We start from the raw sequence: 27,785 nt of genomic DNA, 5'->3' as shown, positions 1-27,785 counted from the left end.
GTTATTCCAAACTGAGCACAAAGATGGATACAAATGATTTCCCACCAAAAGCAGCTTCTCCATACATGAAGACCCTGTGGGAGATTCATGATGGAGCAGCCTGTTCCTGAAGGACTGAATCCCATGGAAAGGACCCATGCTGGAGCAGTTGGTGAAGAACTGCACCCCATGGCAAGGACTCACACTGGAGTAGTGGAGGACTGTCTCCCATGGAAGGGACCCACATTGGACCAGGATTGGCACCTCCCATTACCTGTCCTCCTGTGCTACTGACAGAGAGGAGGGAGAGAATTGGGATTAAAGTTAAGCCTGGAAAGAAGGGTGGGGTGGGAGGAAGGTTAAGATTTGTTTTTTATTTCTCATTATCCTACTCTGATTTGATTGTCAATAAATTAAACTGATTTCCCCTGGTCGAGTCTGTTTTGCCTGGGACAGTAGCTGCTGAATGATTTCTCCCTGTCCTTAGCTTGATCTATGAGCCTTTCCTTGTATTTTCTCTCCCCTGTCCAGCTGAGGAGTGACAGAACAGCTTTGGTGGGCACTTGGCATCCACCCAGTATCAATCCACCACACTGGGCTATACAGTCCATGCATTCCCATTGAAGTCATACTGATATAGAACAAAATATATCATTCTATCTGACTGGTTTTTTTCACTTAGTAAAATTTATGGGGTTTTCCCCATTTTACACTAAAGGCCCTCCTACATCTTTTACAAAGTAAAACATTCCATGGAAAGATCAAACTATAAATCACAGAGAGACCAGAAACTTCTAAAAGTGAAAAAGGTAGTGACTGAGAAAAAAACCCCAACAAAATAACAGGAAATTATGTATACATATTATGAAAGACTAACCAATTTGAAAAATAAAGCCCTGGTCTAATAATTGCTTTTCCTTTTTCTAATATTTAGCTCACAACAATCTTTAACTTAAACTGGAAAGCTATCAATTTTAAAACATTAACTAAGGAATTAATAAATGTTCTGCTAAACATCTTTTAAGGTGGTAAGTACTGAAGTCACCTCACTCTTCCATCTAGTCAGAAAAAATATTTAATATGAGGCAAAAACATTTTATACTTTTATAGGTTTAAATGATATTAACTATCCAACTATACCATATAAATGTTATGATTTTGCCACTAAATATTTATCTAAATAGAAATAGTGGGAGAAAATTCTATGCTTATTTACTTCTAGGTATAAGACAACTTTATGTAAACTTCTTCCCGGATTAATAAATTTGCTCCAATCTGAGTCATACTTTCCTGAATTCCTTGAAGTACCCATAAGAGGAAGGAAAACCAGGACAAAGTTATTGGATGGGTTTGAGCTAGTTAAACTTTCTCAATATTTAAAAATCCTCCTACTGAGGTTAATTCTTAGCTCACTTTTTTATTCATTACTGACTCCCAAGGAAGGAAAAAAAATACTTTCATCGTTTACATGGAATTTTTTAAAAAAAACCTACAAAAGAATACACTTAAAACTTCTTTGACAAAGCTACATTTGAATAGAAATATAAATGAAAGCACACAGTAAATCTTATCAAAGGGGATAAGGACACCATATCAATGGATGAATTTGACAAGTCTGATCTAGAACATATCCTACAAGAGTTTCTCTGGGGTGATGAATTTGTTTTCTTTTCACTTACCATATTCTTGGTTCACTAGTATACATTCACTGGACAACACTTAGAGTATTCCATTAAATATAAATAGCGATCTACATTTCTACTATAAGCTCTTTGCGGGAAGGGAAAGGTACAGCAGCATGAAAAGGTTATTTTGGAGCAGGGAGTGGGGAGGGAGAAAACTGAGAGAAAACAATGTAAAACTCTGGTTGAATACTCTATTAAAAATTACTGCAGTCTGTGCTAATACATTTCTGCCTTAGTAAAACTCCAAGTAATTCTTATGAAATATTTAACACTTATTACACACATAATAAAAAAAATTACTTAAGGGGGAATAGGAAAAAAGTGTACTATTTTACACAAAAAGAGGCCCAATGCAACATATTGCTGCCAGCAAACTTACCAGTCGTCTTCTCTCCTCTTCAACAGCAATCAGGAGCCGAGCAAACTCTTTCAAGGACTGGGCTGAAATGAAAACAAAGAAAAAGAACGTTCTGTTTAAAATTAGATTTTAAGACCAGGTGAGTCAGTTATCTGGATTGAAGCTATAGTGATAAAATACTGCTCTTATATAGTACTTCACTAAAATTAGTAGCCATTAAATGAGGCACAAACTGAAGCAAGAGGTAGGCCAAGAGCAAAGAAAAAGAACCTGAGTCTTAAGAGGTATATGTATTTTAAAAATAAATTTTTAAATGGAATATGGCAAACTGATTTTCATGAGACATGCAAAGACCAGTCTCAAAAGAAAGAATTCTATTATCAGCCACAAAAATTACTTTAGTACACTAGAAGTAGAAAGAAAAATATTGAGGTTTTCCTATTAAGGTGCAGCAAAAAATATTTGCAAAAACAATGAAATATACTCGGGTAAAAATTTGAAAGTCAACATTTTAGAAGAAATGCCAACTGTTTAGATTTAATCGCTCTTTGGCTTTACATTTTACAAGGACAAGCTCTCAGGTGACTCAAACAGATGATTGATTTATAAGCTTTGAATTCTGTTACAAGGGTGAGAAAATCTTTGCTCAAAACTGTTTTCAAACAGAAGTCAAAGGGGCAAAGCAAATGTCAATGGAAACATAAGGGAAGAATTAACCCATAAAAGAGGGCAAGAAAGAGGAAAAGACTCTGAAAGCTCTTAAGGCTTTATTCTCACGTATGTAAATCTCTCTAGAAAAGTCTCTCTTTCCATTTATATTGCTTTCTGAAGGGTATATGGGTTATTCAGAATTCAGCACCACAGACAAAAATGTCAGTATTTCCACAGACAAAAATGTCAGAGAAGAATCATGTAAAGAGAGCTAAGTATCTCTTTTTACTTTCTCCTGATACAACCAGCAGTAATTGCTACTAATGACAGGATGCTAGATTTCATAGTTTAAATCTCTGATCTCAGAATACAGATTCATAAATCCTAGTTCCTCACAATAAACTTGAGGCAATCTGAATAATTTTTGAATGAGGAAAAAAACCCCTGGAAACAAAACTCATGGAATTTCTCAAAAGAACAGGCTTGGAAAAAGCCTTCACCGTTAACCAACACACAGTGTTGAGGTTAAGCTAACCAAACTCATCTTCTTCGCTATTCTTCCATTTTCCTAAGTGTTTTTACAAAATATGTCAGTCTCCATTAACATGGCTTTATCCCCTCTCAACTTCCCTGGAAGATTTAAGGAAATAAGTGCATTTTCTAGAAAGTATTGGAACACAACAGATCCTTTAAGAGGGAACCAGTATCTGTCTTGCCTTAACTGCCTTGTCTGAGTGCACAAATTGCTACTTAGTTTTTGGACCATTCCTAAATAATTTTTATCCTTTAAACCATCTGGACCTTGCAGAGGTCACACTTGGATTTTCTTTGCTCTCTTTTAACTTTTACAGTTGAAGAACACTTTGCTGTTTGTTCCAATTTCTTCTGCAAGAACTTACATAGTCTATTTTTTGCACCTATAATGTTATACTTGCATATCTTGACCTCTAAGTCATTTTTTGCTGACAAATTCTTTTTCCCCCCTCTTATGAGCTCTTTGTTTAGTCCAAATACACCTGGTAAGTTAAATGTGCATCTAGTTGGGTCTTGAGTCTTTTCCTTTAATATTTTCCCCTGAGAACACAAATCCCAGAAGATTTTTCCAGTTATGTCAATATTAAGAACTTAGTTTGATATCCACTGAATTAACTCAATCTCTTAGAGTCAGTTTATACTGTTCATCAAAAAACCCAAAAAAACAACAAACAAAAAACATGTAAAGAAATAAGCTGATTATGTTACTGGTTACTGGTACTGATTATGTTACCGGTTACTGATTAGGTAACTGGTTATGTTACCTGACATGGAATCTGTTGAGCATTACATTCAAGAATATTGAGCATCCAATACAACACTCTAAAAACTAAATAAACAAAGAGCCATACAGACATGGTTAAACTACGAGGAAGTGGGGAGAAAAAAACTCAACCAGTAAGAGAGGCTTTTGATTTATATTCCTAATTTCAAGGCAGAACCAGAGGGGTTTTTAGTTTCAAAACTGAAACTTTTGTTTAGTATTCAAATAAATCCAGGTCAGTCAGAGAAAAAAAGCATATACAATATGTTCTGTAAGTCTGCAAATCAAGATTTTCCTCAATATTTAATACTAATATAAAGATGTATACACCAATATATAGGTGTACGTCACCTATACAGTGCCTCAGCTAAAGACTGAGAAGCTGTCTCCGTCTCCTCTTTCCCATTGACTCACCTTTGGGGGAATCATAAAGGTCAAAGTTTCACTAAGAACACAGAACCTACACTCTTCAGAAGCACTTCGGCAATCCATCTCCCTGATCTTAAAGACCTTCGTTGAAGAGACATCTTCACATCAATACTGACTACACCTCCGCTGCTCACTGCCCAACACCCAGGAAGCCATGGAATGTCTTTCCCCAGCTCAGAAGATGTGCAGGGAGAATAGATGCATCATGTAATTCACACCACAGTGAAGGATGCACACCCAGGGTGACCCCACCAGTTCTTGTGTCCTTGCAACACCACCACATACATGGAAAAAGACTTTACCTGCCCCAGCTCTCCTACAATACCCCTGAGTACTGCAGTACTATTCAGAAGTTATACATCCTTCTTCCCATACAACCCTCACTCAGGGTGGCCTCATTAAAAGGCACTGTCTGTCCCTAGAGAAGTTCAGCTGTGCTAGAAGCCACAGCAGGAGGGGGAAAGGGAAGGAAAGACAGTCCTTGTTCCAGTTTTCCCAGCATATATTTTTCCTTTCTTTCTCCTCTCTTTTCCCACAGACCCCTCCGGTTGCAAACAAGTGACAACTCTGCTGGACCTCATTTTGGGTGTGGGCAGAGGGAGGGATGCTGAGGGCAGAGCTCACCAAGGCGTCTCAGGCCTCCTGGGCAGCTCACCCACTGGGCACCGGGGACCCGGGCAAGCTGGGCAGGCGTGTCCTTCCTCTCCACAACTGGGCCCCCTGCCAGGATTTCAGCACAGACCCTAGGCACAGAGTACACACACATCTAACTCTGGATTCCCAGCTCTCAACAGAAAACAAACAAATACTACAACAATAATAATCCGAGGTGTTCTTATGCAAAAAGATTAAACACAAAGATTTAGAAATTAGACCGATTTGTGTCAGATGCAGTTCATTGTCAAGACGCCTGGGCATTACATACCAGCCTCACAATCTTTTCTTACTAAGGCCACAATAATTTTTTCTCCCCCTCTTTTTATCAGAATAGACATAGAAGAATTAAAGTGAACTTTGTAAATACAAAAGGGTATGGGGGAGGAAGAGTCAAGTATTTTACAAGAGAAAATGTCCTGGGAATGTGAAAAGAAATAAATTTCTGAAACACATCAATAATATAAAGTACAATACGTAATCTTTTATTAAATATGAAGATATTTTTAATTATTTTCAGAAAGAATTGTTGTTATTGGTGGGCCATTTTAAGAAAAACAAAGTGCTGACTCAACACTTTATTCTAAGTTATTAGGTGATATTAGCTTACAAAATCTCAACAGTTTTACAGTCTGCTTTTTATTTAAGGGCTACTACAAAAGGACTTGTAAGATACATTTGGCATCATGATAGAAATGATGCCTGTGAAAAGCAACACACAACAGGTAAAAACCATTGTGTATACGTATCTGGCTGTACATTTGTGGTCTCATCCATCATAATCGCAACAGGTTGCCAGCTGTTCTCTTTGGAGTATTCCCAACCCACCAATAATGTGCTGCAAAATTTCCCTTGATCAGGAGAAACGGCTCCTATTACTTTATTTACAAAAAACAAAGACCCACTCTCTATATTTTTAAATGAAAAGTCTTTAAACTAGTTTGCTTCATAAGGAAGCAAACTAACAGTACCAACAGCTTAAACTTTAACAGTGTACATCAACAATGCCTTTTTTTTTCCAAAATCCCTAGAATTTCAAACACATAGTACAGCTCCACAAACAACTACACTAACATAATCAAAAGCGAACTGAAATTTGATGTATGATTAAGTGAATGAGGGAGAAGTGAAAAGGATAAAAATGCATTTATCTGAATTTATGGAATGCATTATTAAAAATACAACTCATTTATACTCTAGTAATCTGGTTTACTGCACTAAAATCAACCCAGTGGTCCCTAGGAAAAAAACATGTATGTAACAAACCTTATGAAATTTTTGCTATATGCTTGTGTAGAGAATGTATCACCTTAAAACAGCATGTCTACAGACATTATTGAAGCTACTCTATCAATTATTAACTTAATATTAAAGTGTACAGTGTTATACTGTACTACTAAATGTTACACACAATAGGTATGATATCATGTACATTTAATGAGAAAAGGAAAACAAAGTGTATGACACATACAGTAGTTTAAACATGACCAATACTGCACTCAAAGACATAAAACCAAGTTTGGAAGGTAATGTTCAACCTAAAATAGACTGGAAAGTTACTGTGGAAGACAATAAAATTTAATGTTCTTTTCTGTGCAATGGACTGTTGGCTTAATTTTTATTTATACATGCAGCCTTAAACAATGCATAGGCATTTTTTAAATACTCTACACAAAACAACATTTTATAGCAATATGAGCAGATACCACCACCATCTTCTGATGACAGAAATATGTCATTTGTTCTTATGACACCATGCTGTATGAAAGACAAAAATGTGTAAGACTGTCATCCTTGTATCTTTCTGATGTGACTGAGAAAACGCCAGGAGTGGGCTGCACATTGGTCCCAGTACACTTTGGCAGGAAGGTCAGTCAAGTACATCCTCCAGAAGTGGTCATATCTAGCAGAGTTGTGGTATAGCAGGCTCTGAATTCATGCTTGAGCACGAACTTCAACTAAAGTCTTTAAGGGAGTTTTTCCCAGTTAGTAACACATTAGTGAATCAGAATTCAAGATGGACCAATGGCCCATAAGGAAATTTTCTAAGGTTTAACACTCGTTTACTAGACTTCAGTGAGAAAGCAAAATAAATGTAAGATCCATGAAGGCTGGGAGAAGAGACTATCCTTTCCAATTCCGAAACTAAAGTAAACATATCATTAAATAGTTAATTTAATTCACAGTTATATTTCCAGAGCTTTTAATGATTAGCATTATTTGCAGCCACAAATGCTATTTCGAGTAGTTTTTCAAAAAATTACAACATCAAATAAAATTTCCATTCTTCTTTCTGTGCCTTTAAGCCATACTGAAAAAGTAGAGGAGGTGGTGGTGGTGGGGAGGGACAGTAGGTAGGACAAGAGTAGCAACAGATGGTTTCCTAATCAGACAGAAAAATCAAAAATTTGAGATTAACATGGACAGGCCACAACAGGTATGAACAGACAATAATCTGTTTTCTTGGTACTTTCTACCTGAGTAGAATTGTGAATGTCATAAAAGCCACATAGGATCTGTAGTGTCTATTGGAAGGTAACTAAACTGGATATCTCAAAGTATCAGATTGCAAGTTTTCAAATGCCAAAATGTAAATGCAAAGGAAGACTGTCTCAAAAGAAGACTCCCAAAGCCTGCCATTCTCTTTGTCTTTCAATGCATGGTCTATGAATTTAAATAGAGCCTTATCTTATACAACAGAGGTTTCCCTTACCACTGTCACAACCTGGAAGAATTGTTAATGATTCTTTTCTTCCTTTTTTTCCTACCGCATTCAGCCCATAAAACATTAAATGTGTACAATTATCTACAACTTTAAATGGAATTAACGTTTAGCCCAATGGGAACAAACTGAAGGATCAACACTTTAGTCTACAAACTGAAACAAAGAATAATTTGTGCAAATTGTACAAAACATGTCAAATGTACTTTAAGCTGAGTATTGGTGTCAAAGTATTTTATAACTAGTGTTGACTGGGCTCGAGTATTGCTGTAGGATGATTGAAAAAACAGTAGTGTAAGGCAACTGCGACACAGTCCTACAAAAAACAGCTGTTGTTTTTATTTCTAAACCACTTTTTCAGAAAAGCTGTATTTGGATAAGTAAATGTATGTCTGATAAATCTTCCCAATTATTGCTCAGGTTTTAATTTTTCTTTAGCTGCTGCTATTTCTTCTGCTACTTCTACCCTCACTTTCCAAGTGGCAACATTTTTGGAGAAACTTCAGCTTGGGAAACTGAGCTCAGTGCCATAAGTAATATTTACTGAGAAAGCAGAAGAGAAGAAAAAATAGGAGAGGAGTGCAGGATTTTAAACCCTTGTTCTTCTTACCTATTAAAATCTTACCTATTAAAACCATTAAAATCTTCTTACCTATTTTGTCCTCTTCTGAGTTTCATTCCCAAGATATTAGAGGAAACAGATTAACTGCTTTCTTTTGTTAAGGTTTAAGGTAATATCGCTTAGGTATTTATGTAAATTCCAGTTTCTAAGCTCACAGCATGACAGATAGGTTTTACCTTTAAGCTGAGTATCAGTGTCAAAAGATAAATTATGTTAGAAGATTCCATTATGGAAAAAGTAGTGAGAACAGCAAGATAATGGTTCATTTCTTCATGGAGTTTCAATCTCATTTAAATTTGGAAAATTAATATTAGATGTGCTGCCTTATCCTCCCCATTTGGTTTCTCTTACTTCCCTAATCTGGGTATCAGGTTTTATGGATCTGTAATAAGGACCTCATGCATTCCTGTTGTCTGTGTTTACATTTACCACAACCTCCACAAGAACAGTAAAAAAAAACAACTATTTGTACCTTCCTATAAATGAAATGTACTTCTGGTACTAAAAGACACAGGCTGAAACAAAGATTCAAGTGTAGAGGTTTTAAAATTACATGGATGTACCCCAAGGCAGAAATACATTCTCAAAGTGACAACAATTTCTGCCAGCAGACAGTGGTTTAAATTCACAGCCCAAATAACCATAAATTTCCTTGAAGACTTCCATCATGGAAAGGTACACAAAGGTAGAGACAACTCTGTCTGGTCTATATTGCTCTTGTGATAGAATCAAGACATTCTTAGAGCAAACAAAATGAAGCAATTTCGGACTGAATAAATAAACATTCTTATTATTTGCTCCATAATTTATCTGGTAAGTAAACTCTGCAAGGGCTTAATCCAGTGTTTTTTTTTATCAATTAGCACCATGATCTTTCAGATTTTGAAGCAATTTCTACCTAATCCAGATATTAAACTTTCACCTCTGATGAACTAAAAATTAAAAAAAAAAAAAAATCGATCCAATTTCAAGGATGGTTTATCCTGACTTAACACAGACAAGCCCATAAGAAAAATAAATAGTAACTATTGCTGTAAGAGTTAGATCCTCCCAGGGAGTACAACTTCCAGCAGTCATTTTGTTTCCTGTGGCAATTTCCTCCTTGAACTGTAAGAAAAGGTATTTTGCCTATTTTTTTCAGTTATTGAAAATGTGTGCTACCTTACAAAAGTAAATCCAAATTTGCCAAACAAATCCATTATACATCAGGAAAAGTATAACGGCAGAGAGACAGAGATGAAAAATGCCTGGTTTAAAGCTCCTGTAAAGAAATTATACGAATGAACAAGCAAGAAAAATGACAAATTTAAGACTTTTATGCCCAAATTTATGCTTCAAGGACTTTGTATTGTTTTCCAAATATGATCACATCTTCGACTACATACTGGCAAGCAGAGAATTTTATCAGAGCACAGCCACTGAAATACATGTAAATAAAAGTAAACAAACACCAAGTTTTCTCTCTACTTCATTTGAGTTAAAGCATTGTAAACTCAGAGTAAATTAAGTGGTATTTCGTCCTCCACATCATAATTTGGAGTGTATTGGCTCTCTGCAGTATTAGGACAGAGAGACGGTTGTAAGTGCTCAAAATTCCCCATGAAGACAAAACCAACAGTGAAACTATCACAGATTCAGTAACAGTCTCCCTGCTCGACCTCCCCTGTTTTATGGCATTTGATCCCTGTCTGTTTTCAGGCAGTGTTCCCCATGAACAGACATCTTTAAGCCCTTCATTTGCTAGCCATATACCAGGCACAAGCATTTGGGTTTTGTCACACTGCAAAGGCAACACAAACCAGCAGAAGAGGCCAGCAATTCCACAGTAACGACGGCACCTCCTGTCTGAGCACAATACACGTGTGCCTCACAGTGCAGGCCAGCATGAAAACCATAAAAGGCAGCAAATCAAGATCTGAGCTTAATCAAGCCCAAAGCTTTGTAAGATGTGTTTGCAAGGACAGTATAACAAGTACATACCATATGAGGCAACTGGAATTTCAAACCAAAAGTATTTTCATTTTGCAAAACTTTAAGAGCAAATATATCAAGGTATTTTATGAAGTTTTTTTCCTAAACATGTGTAAAGCATAAAATGTAGGGCCGCTATTAGAAGTAAAAATCCTTTTACCATTAGAGAATTTTATTGAAACAAACCTTCGTCAGGGTAACTATCTAAATCGAGTTACAAACAGTATGATATTTGAGAATTCTTTGCTATAAAAAGTAGCTATCATGTCACAAATATTTAAACATACAAATACAAGTCCTGTACAAAAGTTAAAACAATGCTTTGAGCCAAGACATTTACACTTTCCACTCCACTCCTTTTCAACAGTAGTCTACACAAAAAGCTACACATTTATCTACAAACTAAGAAGATTTGCAAGAATGTCAGGTTATCCTGAATACCGAAATTCACTGTCAGTACTTGTCAAAACACAATACTTGGAGAGATAACCTGAAGACATGCAATGTTACATAATTTAAATACATCGAATTACTTGACATAATATCAGCAAATTGCCATGCAGAACCTCACAAAACAAATACAAGTAGAAAAATTCTAAATGGATCAAGCAAGGGCAAAACATTTCATAGAGTGCTGGAAGATTTTTAAAGCTTTTAATGGCTGTCTATCCCACAGCATGTGGGAACAACAGTAAGAATAAAACCCAAACAAACCCACACCCAACAATTATTCAACTACCACCACTACACTTTTAACAGTTTGTTAAAAATACAGCTGCAATGTATCTACCCTGTATTAGTGTCCTACTGTATTTATAAAAGAAATACATATTTTGAAAAGATATAATTCTATTTGGAAATTTATTTATCTTCTGTAGCATGGATTCTGTAGCAGGGATGTGCTAGAAAAAGTGCACTCTATACTCTATTGCTATAGCACCTCTCCCAAAAAATGGCATCCTTGAAATGACAGGAGAAACATTTTAAATCATCTAAGTAATTTCTTCAATTTCCTTAGGAACATGGGACTGAAGGATCTCCCAGGACATCACTTGCTCTCACAACTTAGTAACACTTTTTTTGTCTCTCCTCTTCCTTCTACTCTTCTGAGAAGGGGTGGAGGCTTTCGGGACTAGTCACAAGAAATATTCTATTTTTGCCATGCTGTCATATAATAAAGAGATAATGGTTTTAGATAAGTGTATCTCTACGCCACTAAAAAATGGAGTTTTACATTATTGTATCTGCAAAAGAGAAATCAGCCTCTATTTCCACCTGATGGAGCCACATGCACAGAAGCCCTGGGGCTGAGCTCCACAGCTGCAGAACTCAGCAAGGTGTAGGGAACAATATTCAGTACATTATGTTTTGTCCAACAGGTAAGAAGTGATCTTAAAGTGCTTCTGGAAACCTACTTTGAAACAACAGCAGCTTGAATAGGCCCCTATTAAAAAATAACAACGTAACTTGCTATACCATAGAAGTTCACTTAATCCAATTAATCTTTACCTCAACTGAATTAACCATTAACCTTTGACTTGAACAGGTTCAGCTTCTCCAGAGTTGACTGATATCCTACTGTTAGACTAAGAACACCTCCAAAAAACCATGGTATATTCAGAAATAGGTCATTTCAAAGGTAGGTTCTGGTTAAATCAGATTTCAATCCTCTCCTGCTCTCCCCTCCACCCCCTTAAGAAGAACTCTGATATAAATTGACTATGAATGCAAATCTTTCATTCTAAGAGAAGAATTGCTACTTCAAGCTCAAGTTTTTTCAATGATTAAATAACAAGACAATGTGGGAAACAACCACTGGGTAACATACATTGTTAAGCTGCAAAAGTAATATTCAATCATAGCATTTCATCAACAAAGGAGTTAGAAGTAATTATGACTACATTTCAGGCTTGCCAATCCCCAATTCTTCAGAGGCACATCCATACTTCAAATTAAGGAAAAAACCCTGATATTTCAATCTTTCCAGCTGTACAAACCTTATCTGTGTGTGGCTCTTTGCGGGTGCTGAAAAAGGGGAAGTAAAAGGAAAAGCAATATATTCAGAATGCATCTGAGAATCATTAACACTGTTTTTCCGATTTGTAAAATTTGGTGCATTTATTGCTTGAATGGTAAAACAGTTTAATTAGGAAAAATATTACCAAATACTTCAACGGATGTTAGGTTTGCCATAATTACTTTGTTGAATTTAGGCCTATAAAGGGATCAAGAACTTCCTGTGCTTAAAACTCTAATCCTTCACCTTACTTGCTCAAACCTAAAGACAAATATCTCAAAGGTGAGTTGACCAAACCACTACCAGTTTTTGAAAATGAGTTCCTATTGCTCAAGAGGTAACTTGGTAACTTGACAGCTCTAAAGTGTTATGTATTATAGACAGCAACAGTACATATCAGTTATTTTCAAAACAAATCTGTAAAGCAATTCTCTAGTCCTCAGATTGTCTCCTCACAGGCATTCATACTGGAATGACCAACTCTAGAAATAATGGAGCTAAGTGATAAAGGAGTGAAAAAGAGGTATATTCAAGGCATGGATTATAAGGGCAATAAAGTAGAATACACCTATAAGAATCCAGAAGATCAAAGTATTAATGAAGGACACAAAAGCTACTTCATCTTGATCTGTGAGTGGTATGGATTTGTCCATCCATCTAGTCAGCTGTTCAAATGTTTCCTCATTTTAACTCCTTAGCAGAATGCACCAGACAACCAAAGTTATTGCTGTCCATTGCCTGCCTCAATCTCTTTCTGTGAACAGCATGTGCTCCAAGGCAAGTGGCATCAGAGACATCACAGTTTGCAGTCCAACACAATAAAATGAACTAACATGAATTTTAGACTGCCTTAGCACACCAGTATGCAAACTGCAGTGATTCGGGGGAGCTCCTACTTCACATTCAGCTGCTCTTGACACAGAAGAAGGGTAGGACAGACAGGAGTGCAGTAACTGCATCAACCACATCAATCTAATTTTTTTTCATTTGAATATTCATTTTATGGTAAACAGGAAATGGAGCATGCAAATTCTAACAACCTTCTGATAGGTATCAGAGAGGAAGAAAAAAACAAGGACTGTGTTGTTGATCTTATTTTACCTTTTCCTCCTGAACAGATGAAGGCCTATTGCAACATTATTTTATTTCCTGCTTTGTCAATCTCATTTGACCTTCCAAAGCAAGGACAAGAGCTTTGGGCTGGACCAACAGAATGACAGCCTTCACTTTCTGATGCAGATGTTGTTTTGAAGCCTTGATGGGATCCCAGCACTAGCATAAAATCACTCATTTCTTAGATTCAAGAAACAATAGTGTTCCGGAAACAGGTGACATTTGTTTAAATTGTCAAATATGCAACAGGGATAAAAAAAAAAAAAGGTAGGAACACGAACAACAGATTTTAAACAAACCCTTTAGGCATTTCACACCCTGTTTGTGCTGAGATCCTCCCTTAATTTGTTACTGTTTAACTTTTGTAGATAAAAATAGTCCAATAGCAGTACCAAAGAAGCCTGTCCTGTGATCTGACAAATAGCTTATGCAAAGTTGCTTTGAAAGTCACCTAAAAAGTTAATCTCAGAATTCATTCTTCCAGCTGGAGGAAAAAGAGCTGGCAAATCGAAGAAGGTAATTACTGTGGAAAAACAGCATCCAATCTTTCTATGCAGATTCACTCTCCATTGTAAATAGCTTTCTAGTCTAATTCAGGACTCAACCCTTCCCCACCCATCTAAAATAAAAACACCTTTTGTAAAAACACTTGTCTCTAATATGTTCCACAAGGTCAACAAGCTCAAGCACTAGAAATGTTATTTGGATGATGCCTGTGCTAAAAAAATCCACCCCTGGAACTCTAACCTCAAGGTGGTGGCAAGATCCTCTTCTTTCTTTGATTGGATAAGGCAGTACAGACCTGACATGCTGGAATTAATTTTAGACTCATTTGGTATTTGGTAATTCCATTCAGAAACCCATTTACAAATGGGAATTCAGTACAAAGGAGGTAGAATATCAACCCCAAGAAGAACTTTATTGAACATCAAAGCTAACTTCAAGTGATTAAGGAGATAACCTGCAAGAAATCCAAGTGATTCAGACTGTAGGTGGCTCAATGGTAATTAATAAAAAAATCAGAAAGAGCCAGGCAAATTCAAGAAGCCATTACATGCCACAAAAGCTAATAGCTTGAAATCATGAGTAGCCTGACCACTACCTTCTCAGATTCCTGATTAACCTCCAAAAGACAGTGTCTTAACTTGGAGACTGCAATGTCCAGATTGATTGTCAAGATTTCTCTCCAAACATTGTAGGCAGGTCTAAAGCTCCAACAGAATTTTTTTGTTGTTTTAAATTTATTTAAATAGAGCATTGTATGTACAAGCTTGTACCATTAAAAACAGAATTTGGGCAATTAAATTTTCACATTGTTACAAAAGATGGGGGAAACTGAATTTTTTTTCTCTTTTTTTGTGTAGTTTTATACACATATTTCCCAGGACAGCAGGACAGATCTCTTTGCTACTTTGAATTACAGGATGCTTGTCCTCTAACAGGCTCTCCAAGAAGGCAAAGTAAATGCTGACTGAAAAGCATTGTGCATGTGGATGCTCACTACAGGAAAACAAGAAGACTGAGCTTCTGGCATCATTGCTCAACTCAAACAAGAGAGCCTTAAAAACACAGCATTGGATTCTAACAAACAACTACTATTTACATTTTGCATTTGTTTGGTTTTGAGTTCTCTCCAGTACATTTTAGTTGATTTGAACTAACTGCTGTACACAACATAATTGCTGAGTATGAGCTAGCAGTTCTGTAGATGGTTAGCTGCTAGCAATTTAACAATCCCATGAACAACCTGAGGTGTGAGTCAGCAAAGATCACATGAGCCACAGTTGCTAGCAGCAAGAGAAGAATTCAGTTTCCACAAGAAAAGATAACATGTTTTAGAACTTTTGACCTATCCTTTGTGGCTCAATTAACAATGATTTCATAGATCGTCATAATACTATTACATTCTTAAATTAAGCATCTGATGCTACCTGAAACATCTGTCATAATATATTCTCTTCAGGAAAAAAAAAAATTCAAAACCAGCAGTGACAGAGTGAATTACACATGCCTTTTAGTCCTTTTTTCTAAACAGCACATGCTAATAAAAACCAGATACTAAGATAAAATGCCAGAATATCAGAATGTATGTGTTTGCCTTGTCTGCTTTTGATTCTGAGCATGGTCTTATAATGTTAATATTAGATCTCACTGATATATAATTAGCTATAATACAAAATAGAAACAAACTTGTTAAAGGCACAAGCCAGAATCCCACTGAGTTAATAATATTTATTGTTTTCATCTCTAGCAGCCACAATCCAGATAACACAAACAGAATGAAAGAGGATCAAAACAGGGAGTTTCCTGGGGAACGATCCAGGTGACACAAGTTGGATAATACTAAGAGGAGCTGGGCAAACCTTCTCCTTGCAAAATTTATTCCTGCACAGTGTATACTGAAGAAAATGAAAAATACATGATCAATAAAAACATAGTTTTTGCACCCGTCTCATCTGTGTAACATTCCAAGTTACCTATAAGGTTTGAAACATGAAAAAATCATGCATCTATTTTACACAGAACTCTCACTGGGCATGAGAAATGACTGATCTCCTTTACATTTACTGTCAATCTGAAGTTTTGTGCAACATATTATTTGCAAAGAGAGCACAGGGTGATGTATCTAAAAAGAGCAAATGGCAAAGTGTTATCAAGTCTTGGTATTTCAGTCTGAGGAAAGCACAATTGTTAGATGAGGGAAGCAACACCCTCTTCTCAGAGTAAGGGTAAGTTATATCCAATCTTCATTACTATGCCTTTTTAGTATTAATCATTCGCTGTCATTCGTCATGTTATTTTTGCTTTGAAGCTGCTACTTCTGCAAAACTTTTCAAGTGCACAAAAGACAATTATAGTTTGGCTAAATCACATGCAACTGGAGCTAATAACCATGATCTGCTATCAAACAGTATGGCCTATGCATTTCTGCAGATCACATGCTTCCACATGCATTTCAAAACAGAGAGAGAAAGAAACAACACTAGCAATTGTTGCTAGCTGGTTTACTTTTTAATGAGAAAAGCTAGTAAAGCTGGCGAGCACTGTTTCTCAAACCAAATGTGCTGGCAAAAAACTGAAAAAGCTTTTTATAGCATAAATCCTTTGATGTTCACAGTTAAAAAAAAAAAAAGAAAAAATAAAAAAAAATCAAGAACAAGCCAGCCTGCTTACCCAAGAAAGTCAGAGGAATTGCTTCCAACTCATGCATAAAATGATGCTAAACTGGGCATGGTATATCTGAAAGTGGCTATGTAGATAAATCTGGGTAACTTGCAACAACATGGAAAGACTACCTAAAATGCATTATACAGCCACACAGATTTTTTTGTCAAAGAAGAATACTTCTATGGAAGAATTAAACATTTGTAAATAAAAAGTAAGAAATCATCAAAATTAGAATTAAAATATAGAAATTAAAACAAAAAAATAGATCACTGGATTCAATAACAGATGGATTAAAATAAATATTAAGAACACCACCATAATTTTGTTTACATGGAGTGTGTCATAGAGCTTAACTAAAACTACTTCTCGTATTCAGTGTAAAGGGCTTATTGGAATAGATGAGTTGTATTAAGAGACCAACTAAAAAGGCACAAGTTACAGGAAATGCAAATAAAACTGCTGTTATTAGATCTCAGGTTGGGGAAAAAAAAGTAAAAAACTTATGTTGTGTTCAGTTACTAAACAGAGACCTCCAACTCTAGTATTGCCTCAAAACAAGTTAATGGAGCTATCGACTCAGTTTCAAATATTTATTACTGGTAAGAAAAAAAAAAAGGAAAAAAACCACTTAAATCACTCATATTTAATTCTGAAAAAAGATGAAACTTTTCTTTAAATAATCACATCTTGACAAAAGTCTTATTCAGTGGGTGAATTTCCAATGGTAAAGTGGATAAGGGTGTATTTTCAATGCCAAGCTTGAAATACAAATGTAGTCCCTATATTAAGCCCCTACATATATGGTGTTTTATTACAAAACTTATCGAGTCAGAGTATCACTGCACACTGAAGTAGAACTTCACAGTGGCCTGCTCAGTTTTAGACATTCTTAAAAAAAGGAGGTGAAGGCAGAAGGAGGTACAGAGAAGGATTCACCTATACAAAGCTGTCTTTGATGATAAGCAAACATCTAGCTTGGTGGGGCATGTTAAAGATATGGATAAATTCTAGGTTACTGCTCTAGGGAGATCAAAAATTGAGTCTTACCCTATAAAAGCACACAGTATCATTCAAGCTCTGTTAGACTTGAATTTGATTTCTGTCAGTTTACCTTTTACTCTTACAAACTTCTTTGATGTACATGACAATCCATCAGGACAGTGGTGCTTTAGAAGCTAGAAATCCCTTCTTTGAAGCTTTAAGTGAAATAAATCAGCTGTCAAACTTCATGAACTCTGTTTTTTTCCTAAATAGTTTTAAATGTCTGTTTAATGTCCAAACAATAAAATATCTTTTCTTTGCTACATTCAGGTTACAAGTAAAATGAACGTTGTCGTTGTCCTCAGTCACCTCATTTTAAATGTAAAACTCTATTTCCTTAAACAAGTTATTGACTAAATCTATGACATATAACTGAGATACTGCAGATTTAGTTTAAAAATAGGTACAACATAACTTTAACAGACAAGAAATAATACGTAGAATGCCAAAGAGTACATACACCATTTCTTTGCCTCTTTCCAAGCTTGATACTCTTCAAGAATGTATGCAGTTTTATACCTGAGTAGCAGCAGTTCAGTGATTTCACCACCCTAGTTTTACATGTCAGTAAAATTAAACCTCCCCTCCCTCTGCCTTGCCAAAAGCTAGTGGGCAACAGTGAGACAGTGACCAAATACTAGTCATCTTTGATGACAGGTTTCTGACTATGGCAATGTCGTAGGGTGAGGATGAGACAAACCTTGCAGGTGAAAATAACCAGACTTTGTGTCCAAGTTAGGAAAAGGAAAAACTGATGAGAAAGGAGACTTGAAATTAGATTATAAGAAGAGATATACTCGGTGTGGTGGGTTGACCTTAGCTAGACATCAGGTGGCCACCCAGCCACTCTACCGCTCCCCTTCTCAGCCCGTCAGGGGAGAGAGTAAGATGGAAAACAACTTGTGGGTATGGATAAGGCAGTTTATTAAAGCTGAAGCTAGGGGAAAGCTTGTGCATGCAAAAGCAAAGTGAAAGATAACAAGGTTTATTCTCTACTTCCCATCAGCAGCAATGGTCAGCCACTCCCGAGAAGCAGGGTTTCAGCACACGTGACGGTTCCTCAGCAGGTAGCCATTGGAGACAGTGAATGCCTGCCTTCCTGCTCCTTGCCTTAGCTTTTGTATCTGAGCTGATGTCATATGGTATGGAATATCCCTTTGGTTAGTTTGGGTCAGCTGGCCTACTTGTGTCCCCTCCCAGGACCTTGCCCTCAACTAAGGAAGGAATGTTACAGCACTGATGCTGTGCTCAGCAGTAGCCAAAACGCTGGTGTGTTATCAACACCCTTCTAGCTACCAATGCAAAGCACAGCACTGCGAGGGCTATATGGGGAAATGAACTCCAGCTCAGCCAGACCCAATACAACCTGAAAAAGGCTAAATCCGAGTTTCCTCTCTGCATTACATAGAACTTTTTTAAAAATTGCTAACAAGCTCTACGTTCCCTCTTGTACTGCCAAATAAGTTATTTTTAGAAGCCACTACTCTTTAAGAACCATGTTACTTCCTCTCAGATGTTTTGGCAGACACATGGGGGCCATGTGGTATGTAAGACTCATGACACTGAGTTTAGCCATTCTGAAGATGGATTATAATCCAAATTTTTTACCAATGGGACTTAGAGCACTCCAGCTGCTGTGCTACTGCCCAAAAGCATCACTACAACCACAGCAATGCTTTGCAGTAAAGACTGATGGTATTTCTGAATCCTGGAAACGTTTCTAGGATTAGACTGTTGAGGGAAGAATATTTTGATGACATTAAAGAGGCTTATGCTGAAAATAAGTTATGCTCTTCAGTTCTGCAAGTGCAGAATTTTTGGGTGTGCACAGAGGCAGAACATTAAGCAGCTAGTAAATTTTACTGGCAAAAGTTCAGACAACTATATACTTAGGAATGCACAAGTTGTAAAGAACATATTCCTCTTTTGGACCCTTAAATACTTCCTGTGTCTTACTAGGCACTTAGGTGGTTTTTTTGCAGACTTATGTTACATCATAGGAATTTTGTGTACCTTTTAGTAAGCCATTGAAAACGGTCTGAAACATAAAAATAGCACCAGAATTTAGAGGATTCACAGTTGACTCAGCTGACAAAATGCTGCTGAATATTTTCCACTACAATGAACTCCTTGTTTTTGACATGTATTTTTAAAGAATTGCATGATTTCTACTTACTGAAATTTTTCTATTTTTGTGACATGCACCATTGAAAAGCAACTGTGAACTGCCCCACTATATTTCTGATAACATACTAGATATATAAAAAAGCAGTATAAAAATGTTACTGCAAGCACAGCACAGAGTGTACTTACCAATATTAATTTCATCATCCGTTTCAGCATCTCCAATACACTCAAATTGAAAATCTTGTAAAGACTGTGAAAATTTTTGCACTGCTATGGATAAATCTAGAATTCAAGAAAAAAAAGAAAAACAGAAAATCAGAATTACACCACTACAATTTCACTGGAGCAAGGTTTCATGCATTTCTTCATTAAGTACGTTTTCTGTTTACCAAGTTTCAATCTAGTATCTTTTTTGAACAGTAACCATCACCACTTCAAAATCAAAGTACCTGACATATCCCAGACACCTGTGAAACATGCTGATGCCAGATTTCAAGCATTTAAACACGTATTATGTTGGCAACTGAAGAATAACAGTACTTCTTGAAAAATAAAAAATTGGTATAAGAAATCAATATGTAGTGATAAATTGCATATGTAAGTAGAACACTGTTTAAAATACTGCAAAATTAGTTTGCAGATTAAAATAAAGCTTATGACAGTTTTTTCATTAACATTATCAGAATAATTACATTCTAATTATTCTGACACACAACACCGTACAATGTTTAGTGTAAAAGCTTTGTAAAATGAAATTGAAGAGAAAAAATAAACCACAAGTACTTGACAACCAACTAGGCTGTCCATGGATTATGAGCACTATTTTTGCTGAATTACACAAAGCAATCCAAACTTTATAGCATAAAATTTCACTATAATTATACACAACAAACCTAAATAAAGAATATCAATGTAACCACATAAATCTGTTCTGTCCTTTTTTTTTTTTTTTTAGCTATGCTAATAGCAAATGTAGAGATGAATGTGATAATGAAAGAACTTGGTCAAGACTAAAAACACCACCAGTCCAGATGAACCCAGAAAACCAGTAAAAACTTTCTACGTCCTAGAGGCTGTATCTGTGGTATCTATTTTGATGCTAGGGAAATTGAAAATTAAGATTTTGATATCTGCTAAATATAAGTAAAATTTATGGTAAGGATAAGTTATGAACAAAAGCCAGTTTGTAAATTCTGTTTCAAAAGCATTACATATCTGTCTCCATTCTCGGGGATGTTCAAAAGCCATCTGGACATGGTCCTGGCCAACTAGCCCTGCTTGAGCAGGGGGGTTGGACCAGATGACCTCCATAAGTCCCTTCCAAGCTCAGTTATTTTGTGATTCTGTGATTTCTTTAACCCTCTGTTATTGTAAAGTCATAAATATTCATTTACTCAATGCTGGACACAAAATTAGAGGGGTAAACTATTTCCAGGCACGAATAAAACCTAGCAAACACAACCACACACATACAACCACAAAACATCATTTAAATATGAACAATCTCCAACAGTAAGAACCATTCCAATATCCTAAATGAAATAAGGGTTGAAAAACCTTTCAATCACCTCCAAATACAAATCCACACAGTAAGACAACTGATTTCTTTTTTAAAGGCAACCACTATCAAGTAACAGAATCCCTACCAGGATTTTGCCGTAACCCTGTATTTATTCAGTGCCCTGTTCCTTTTGTGTTTTTACATGCAGTTATAGAGTATTAGTCCAACAAGAGAATCATTAGTCTTTAGACAATACAGACATGAACACATTTTTTTATTGTATTAGTAAGGAATTCAATATGTTTATCTGGTAAATTACTGGGGTGTAAATAATTGGTAAAAAAATTTTGTATCTTTATCTGGTAAATTACTGGGGTGTAAAGAATTGGTAAATAAATTTTGTATCTTTTTGATAAATTGCGTGGGAAACAGAAAAGAACGCATCCTTACTGCATCCTTACTGAATATTTCCTACTATGCTGTACTGAAGGTTATATTATTAAATGTATTAAAAGATTAGATGCTAAACACAGTGTTTCCTACTCTTGTAGAGATGAAAACAAAATAATCTTTATAAGCTGAAGCACTGCATTTTATGCAAATACAGTATCTTTGATAACTAAGTAAATAATTGTTCTATAGCTGCTAGAAAGCTCTAAACTTGAATTTGTTCACAGTAAGAAGTTTTAAATTTAAAGGGAAGAAACACAGTTTTATTGTTGGCTATTTCACCAGATTACTACAATGAGTCCTAAACCCTTGTACAAAATTGCTGCATACCAACTGATGCCAAAAGGAATTACATGGTCTTAAGGTGACTCAATTAAAAAGATTCTGTATTGCAAGTGCACTGAAATGGAAAAATTAACTATCACTAATAGGAATGCAGATTTATTTCCTCTGGACAATCTCATGGACTGCCCACGATAAACAGCATCTCTGTGAACGTGAAAGGAAACAAGGGAGGCATGGACTCTCCCCTATCACTCTTCCACATGTGCAGGGTTCAGTGGAACAAAAGTCAAGGGAAAGGAAAACAAATTATTAAAATATCCAAGGTGGAGTCTCCATTTTATATCCTGGTTTAGTGATTCATGATGTCAATCTTCCTTTCAGTGTGCCAGCAAATCAGACAGTGCTCATATATTTTGAACCTGAAGGAGGCATATTTAACCTACCTCAGAAATCGTGGGTATGAAGAATGTAGCAAATACTTACAGAGCTCATTAGATAACTTGATAAAATCATTCAGAATGATAACATTTGGAGATGTCTCCCTCTATTTGAGACCTATCCTAATAACTCGAAAGGATTATAAGATACTGTAATGAGATTAAAACTGTTCAATGTAGCAAAGAATAAAATGAAGTTCCAAGATCAGATGTTTCCTGTGACACTAATTTACATGTACTGAAAAAGGTAATTTAACCTGAGAGCCTAAAAAATATTATTAAACAGAAAATTTCATTCCTAGAGACTAGAATAAGAATTACTGTCCAAGACCTCAAAGTTCAACACTGCAGCTGAACCACCAACACTGGACCAAGAGGTGCAATTGGTTATATTTATCACTTTCTTTCTTAGGAACATTATCACTTTAAATGATTACAAAAGTCACCTAGTCACAGGAAGGACCAGTTGTGCAATAAGCAGATCTCCTTTAAGAGATACGAAGATTCAAAACTGAATTAAAACAGATTTAAGAGCAACTCTGTCTCCAATCAAGAAGAGACAAATGATGGAAAAAATCAGGGAAATGGAGCAGAGACTTCACCCAGCTCCACAAGATGTCACTTATCACTGTATATCCCAAAGTCTTAATGTCACCAACAGCCCTGTGAATACATGCTGCTGCTGCCTCCAGACTTAGAAAGGTAAATCATCACTCCAAACAAATCACCTTTTTAGCATCTACAAGTTATGTTACCCTATAAGTGTTACTCTTACTCAGCATGACCATTGTGAAGTCATGTCCCTCTTTCCATTGAATCCATGTGAACTAGGATATTTCACTTAGCCTATGACAGAAATTTTCTTTCAAGCAGAGACAACCGATCTTCTAAGTTACTATAAAAACGTCACAAGCGTTATTGACTAGCAGTACAACTCTATCACACAGGGAAGGACGGCTTCTCAAAAGTCTCAAAGATATTATAAACATTGTTGATCCTGCTCTTCTGCAGGCACTCAAATAATGTAATATCTCTGAGTACTAGCAAAGGAACGAAAATGCACTCTGATATCCCTTGTTTGCCAGAGGGGTGAACTGCTAACCAGCAATTCTGTTAGCATGTGTTTTCTGAGAGTAGTCACTTCTACCTTTTGTTCACTGTTTTTCCCGATTCCAAAGGAGGATTCAGTTCAGTTTTGCAGTGAGGCATATATTCAAGAGTAGCCATCTACACACTACTTACGGTCAGTGGAAGGAGATAACTGAGACAAAGTTGCCTGTTTTATTAAGGGCTGCAGCAAGACAACTCTGACAGAGAAAGTACTAAAGCATCATACTACAATGTGGCGGGAGACCATAAAAGGGTAATTGCAGCTTAACAACAACAAAGTAATATAACACCAGTATTAAATATGGATACATATAATATCAACCATCAGTATCATAGTGCTAATGAAAGAATCAAATCAAAGTCATCATCCATTCAGGAAAGCCACCAAGGAATCAGGAAATGCACTACTGTATTGTACTTCTTCTTAAAGTTTTATACTTTTGATCAATCTGCTTAACATATTTATTCAATTAAAAAATGGAAAAAACCCTCTGAATTACTCTAGAAGTCAGGTTTTTTTACTATTTCCTTTGTTTGAAATTGCCAAAAATTAGCATGTAATTTGAACTGTAACATATTATCTTATTTTAAGCATCAGATAGGACCTTACAGATGGATATAGGGTGATAAAACTATGATCCAGACCCTTTGTATTACTAGAACTGTTCAAATTTCTTGTCCTAGATTCATTAAAAACAAAATAATTTCTTATATAGAGCCTTGAGGAGGAGTAGGAGAGAACAACGCATTTCAACAATGTGATGAAATGATGGATGCTGTTACCTGAAAGACGAAAAAACGAGTGTATGTTTTGGCACAGCATATCACAACAAGAATCAAGTCCTACAGATAAGGACATTTGACAAGATTTCTACAAGTTGGTAAGCGCAATCAATTTTTATTGGGCTGGGGAGGATGCCATGTGTGTGGTTTTGCCAGTCTAGTGTCTGGAAGAACAGAAGAAAGCCCAAGCTTTGGATAGGGATCAATCAATCTACAAAAGAAGAAATTTTATGCACTTGCTAAGGACCCATATCCCCTCCCTAGCAGCAGCTTGAAAGAAACTGTCCCCAGCAAATACATCAAAGTCTTTCCACTTGTTTGCTTACAAAGATGACTTCATTAGCAAATGCAGTTCCAATAACTAACATTCTTCCCGACTGATGTCAATCATCGTGGAAAAGCTTGGTATCATTCCCTGGGTTAATAAAGAAAAACAGCAGTTGAAACCTAGCGAGAAAATTAAACATGCCTAAGTGAACTTCTGAGCGCCAGCTGGAATGCAGTAAATGGGACTTCAAACAACAGATGCTCTGGTTAATATAGTAACAGCAACATATCTGTCGATCTGACATAAAGCTAGTTATTATCACATGGCTTCAAAGACATAAGAAACAAAGAGGTGATGGTTGAGCTGACAGGATATTACAGACAATTCTTCAGTCAGCTGAATTTCAGGGCAGTTGAAGACTTGGAAAGAAGACCACGTATGGTCATCTTTGGTGTTCCAAACCTTTGAGGAGTATGATTCCACTACTAGATATGATTAGACACATTGTGGTGCCATGCTTGATGAGCTATTGCATTTGGTAATGCATTGACATTTAAGTTTATTAAAACCCAAGCTACTCAACAAAACTGAGCATTAAGGCACCATAACACATGAATAAAACACAGCAGAAATTGAATGATATTTCAGAGTACTTGATAAAACAGCATGCTGCTATGCAGAAAATAATTTATTTAGTTCCCTGACTTCTATGCCTCAGTACCTGAAAATGAGTTATCATTGTGGGGTTTTTTTAATTGTTTACAAATAAATTTATTTTCTTGATTTATTTCATAAGCAACTCTCATGCCATAAAAATTTCCCTGGCTAAGTTATCTAAACACTTGAAAAAAGCAGTTTGATATCAGAGACATTATTACTGTGACACAGCAGCTATGAGCATGATTTGCAGCATTCTTACCACACTAATGACAGAAGGAAGCATTTAAAAATTCATATAAGTGAAAAAAGGGCTTTCAGTATTATAAATAAAAAACTGTAAAACACTATTTATTCAGAAAAATACTTGTGCGATACATGACTCCTTAAATAGTTCATGACATGCTTCTTTATAGTGAAGATGAACAGGGAACTTCCTTGGCTTTGTTATTTTATGAGAGAACGAGCTTCAAGGATGCGAGCTATATCAACAGCCAGAAATAAGCTGGAGAAACAAGAACACCCCACTGAGAAGCACTGAACTTCAACAGCTTCTGTGTTTGCTACAGTCAATTCGATTGTAAGTAGAACATGTCACAGTGGGACATCTTTTTTCCACATCATAGACAGTAAACACAGCAGCTGGCAGTACAATTACATTTAGGCAGTATGAATGATTAAGCAGTTAAAAGCAGTGATCATACAAGATAGCATACATCACTACTATACTTCAAATTTCTTCCTGGTTTAAAAGCTTTCTCATTAAAAATCCCAGCTTCATATTTCTTAATTCAGAAAACAGCACCAAAATGCATTTTCTTCACAGTTTTTGTCTTTCTGCTGTTCATCACTCACTACTAATTTAAAACAAAAAATAAATGAAGATCAATGGATTTAGGTAATTGTCATATACAGATAATCTTTCTATTTCATAACATATATGGTAGCAGGTCAGCACAAATAAGAGGACCTCAAAAGGTCTTACAAATTAGCCCAGTAACAACCCTGAGCATGGGAATGCTGGCACATGTCAGTAATGAAATTAATTCCTTCCACTGTACATGAAAAGAATTCTGGGGTTGGCTGCCAGAACAGGTAATCCCAACTTAATAAAACATCACCACCATAACACATATCCAGATCACCTATAGTTAGAGAGCAATTTAAAATGCACGTTAACATGCCTTTTAAACACCAACAAAAGATCTGTATAATCAGTTGATACAGCTTCTGACATTTTTGGTTTCATGACTTTCGATACTAGAGTCCTTCTTTTGCATGGAATATTTTCCATGTTTCTTGTATTGTTAGAAGTCTACTTGACGAAATCATTTACACACACTTGTTACCTTTACTTCTCGGTTGAGTTAATTTGTGGATTAAGTTAACTTTTCTGATTGTCATAAGAAAATAAAGGATGACAAAAAAAAAAAAAAAAACAAAAAGAAAGAACTCCCCTGTTATGAGTAATCACATTTCATCAAAAGAATTGCAGAATAATTTAATTTGGTAAAATGCAGGGCAGGCTGGCACAGAGTAGAGACTATGTGCAAGGGCTGACGGAGCGAATGCTGGCCACTTGCTGTAATACCTTCTAAAGAAGTCACAAGAAAAGATCACAGGGGAATACAGAATCCAGTGCCCAGTGCCAAACATTTTGAAGCTTTAGGGCCATTGCTCTGTATTGACACAGTCTTTCATTGTTGCTCTCAATGAACTCTTTATTCCCTTTATTTGCCAGCTTCATCAGTGTATATATTCTTTGCCAACTTGCTATTCATGGAACAAAAATAAGCAACTAAAATAAACAACTACCAATCCCTACAATCTCACATTACTTTTCCACCCTAGGCTCTATGTTTTGCTCTTAATTTCAGGGAAGTTAATTTCTTCGCACAATCTCCAGGGAAAGGACATCAGGAGAATATGTCAACATGTAGCCCATGCATTGCTGCATTCCTGTGGGGTTACATAAGGCACTATAGCAGTGTGAAATTCTTCAGTGTCGTTCTCTTAGCCATGAATATTTCCATGAGAAAAATGCACAATTTACTTTCCCATTCTAGTAAGCACTGAGAAATCCCCTTGATCAAATGCAGCAAAATCCCCACTTTCTTAACACTATGATGCAAGAGCTATTGAAAACTCTGTATGTTCTATAAATTTCATAGCTATTCTTACCAACATTTTTAAGTCACAAGTTCCTCATGTTAGAAACTTGTGCAGTACTTTGGATATTCTTAGTATTTCTCTATGGTTAAGAACTAAATCCAACACAGTCTTGAAGACATTCCAAGAACAGAACACTGACATTTAATGAAAAGGGGATTTTTATGCCACATTTGCATGCTTACTTGATAAAAACGTACTAAAACTTCCCTGAAACATAACTGTTGAACCAAATAATATACATACAAAAGACAATGTTGGCAATATTCCATCCCTCTCTTCAATATTCCT

General features: G+C 36.1%; 1 protein-coding gene across 1 annotated transcript in view; it reads right to left on the bottom strand.

The window, feature by feature from the left end:
* The window catches only part of ARHGAP42 (Rho GTPase activating protein 42), a 149,756-nt gene that overhangs the window by 94,515 nt on the left and 27,456 nt on the right, over positions 1-27,785 (bottom strand). The window contains exons 2-3 of the mRNA XM_064645138.1: positions 20,021-20,116; positions 2,044-2,105 (exon numbers count right to left, since the gene is read on the bottom strand). Of these exons, the coding sequence (XP_064501208.1) occupies positions 2,044-2,105; positions 20,021-20,116 (158 nt within the window). The remainder of the gene's footprint in view (positions 1-2,043; positions 2,106-20,020; positions 20,117-27,785) is intronic.

Source organism: Pseudopipra pipra, chromosome 2 (assembly GCF_036250125.1).
Source record: "Pseudopipra pipra isolate bDixPip1 chromosome 2, bDixPip1.hap1, whole genome shotgun sequence".
In the NCBI taxonomy this organism is placed as follows: domain Eukaryota; kingdom Metazoa; phylum Chordata; class Aves; order Passeriformes; family Pipridae; genus Pseudopipra; species Pseudopipra pipra.
This window is presented reverse-complemented; position numbering and strand designations above follow the sequence as displayed.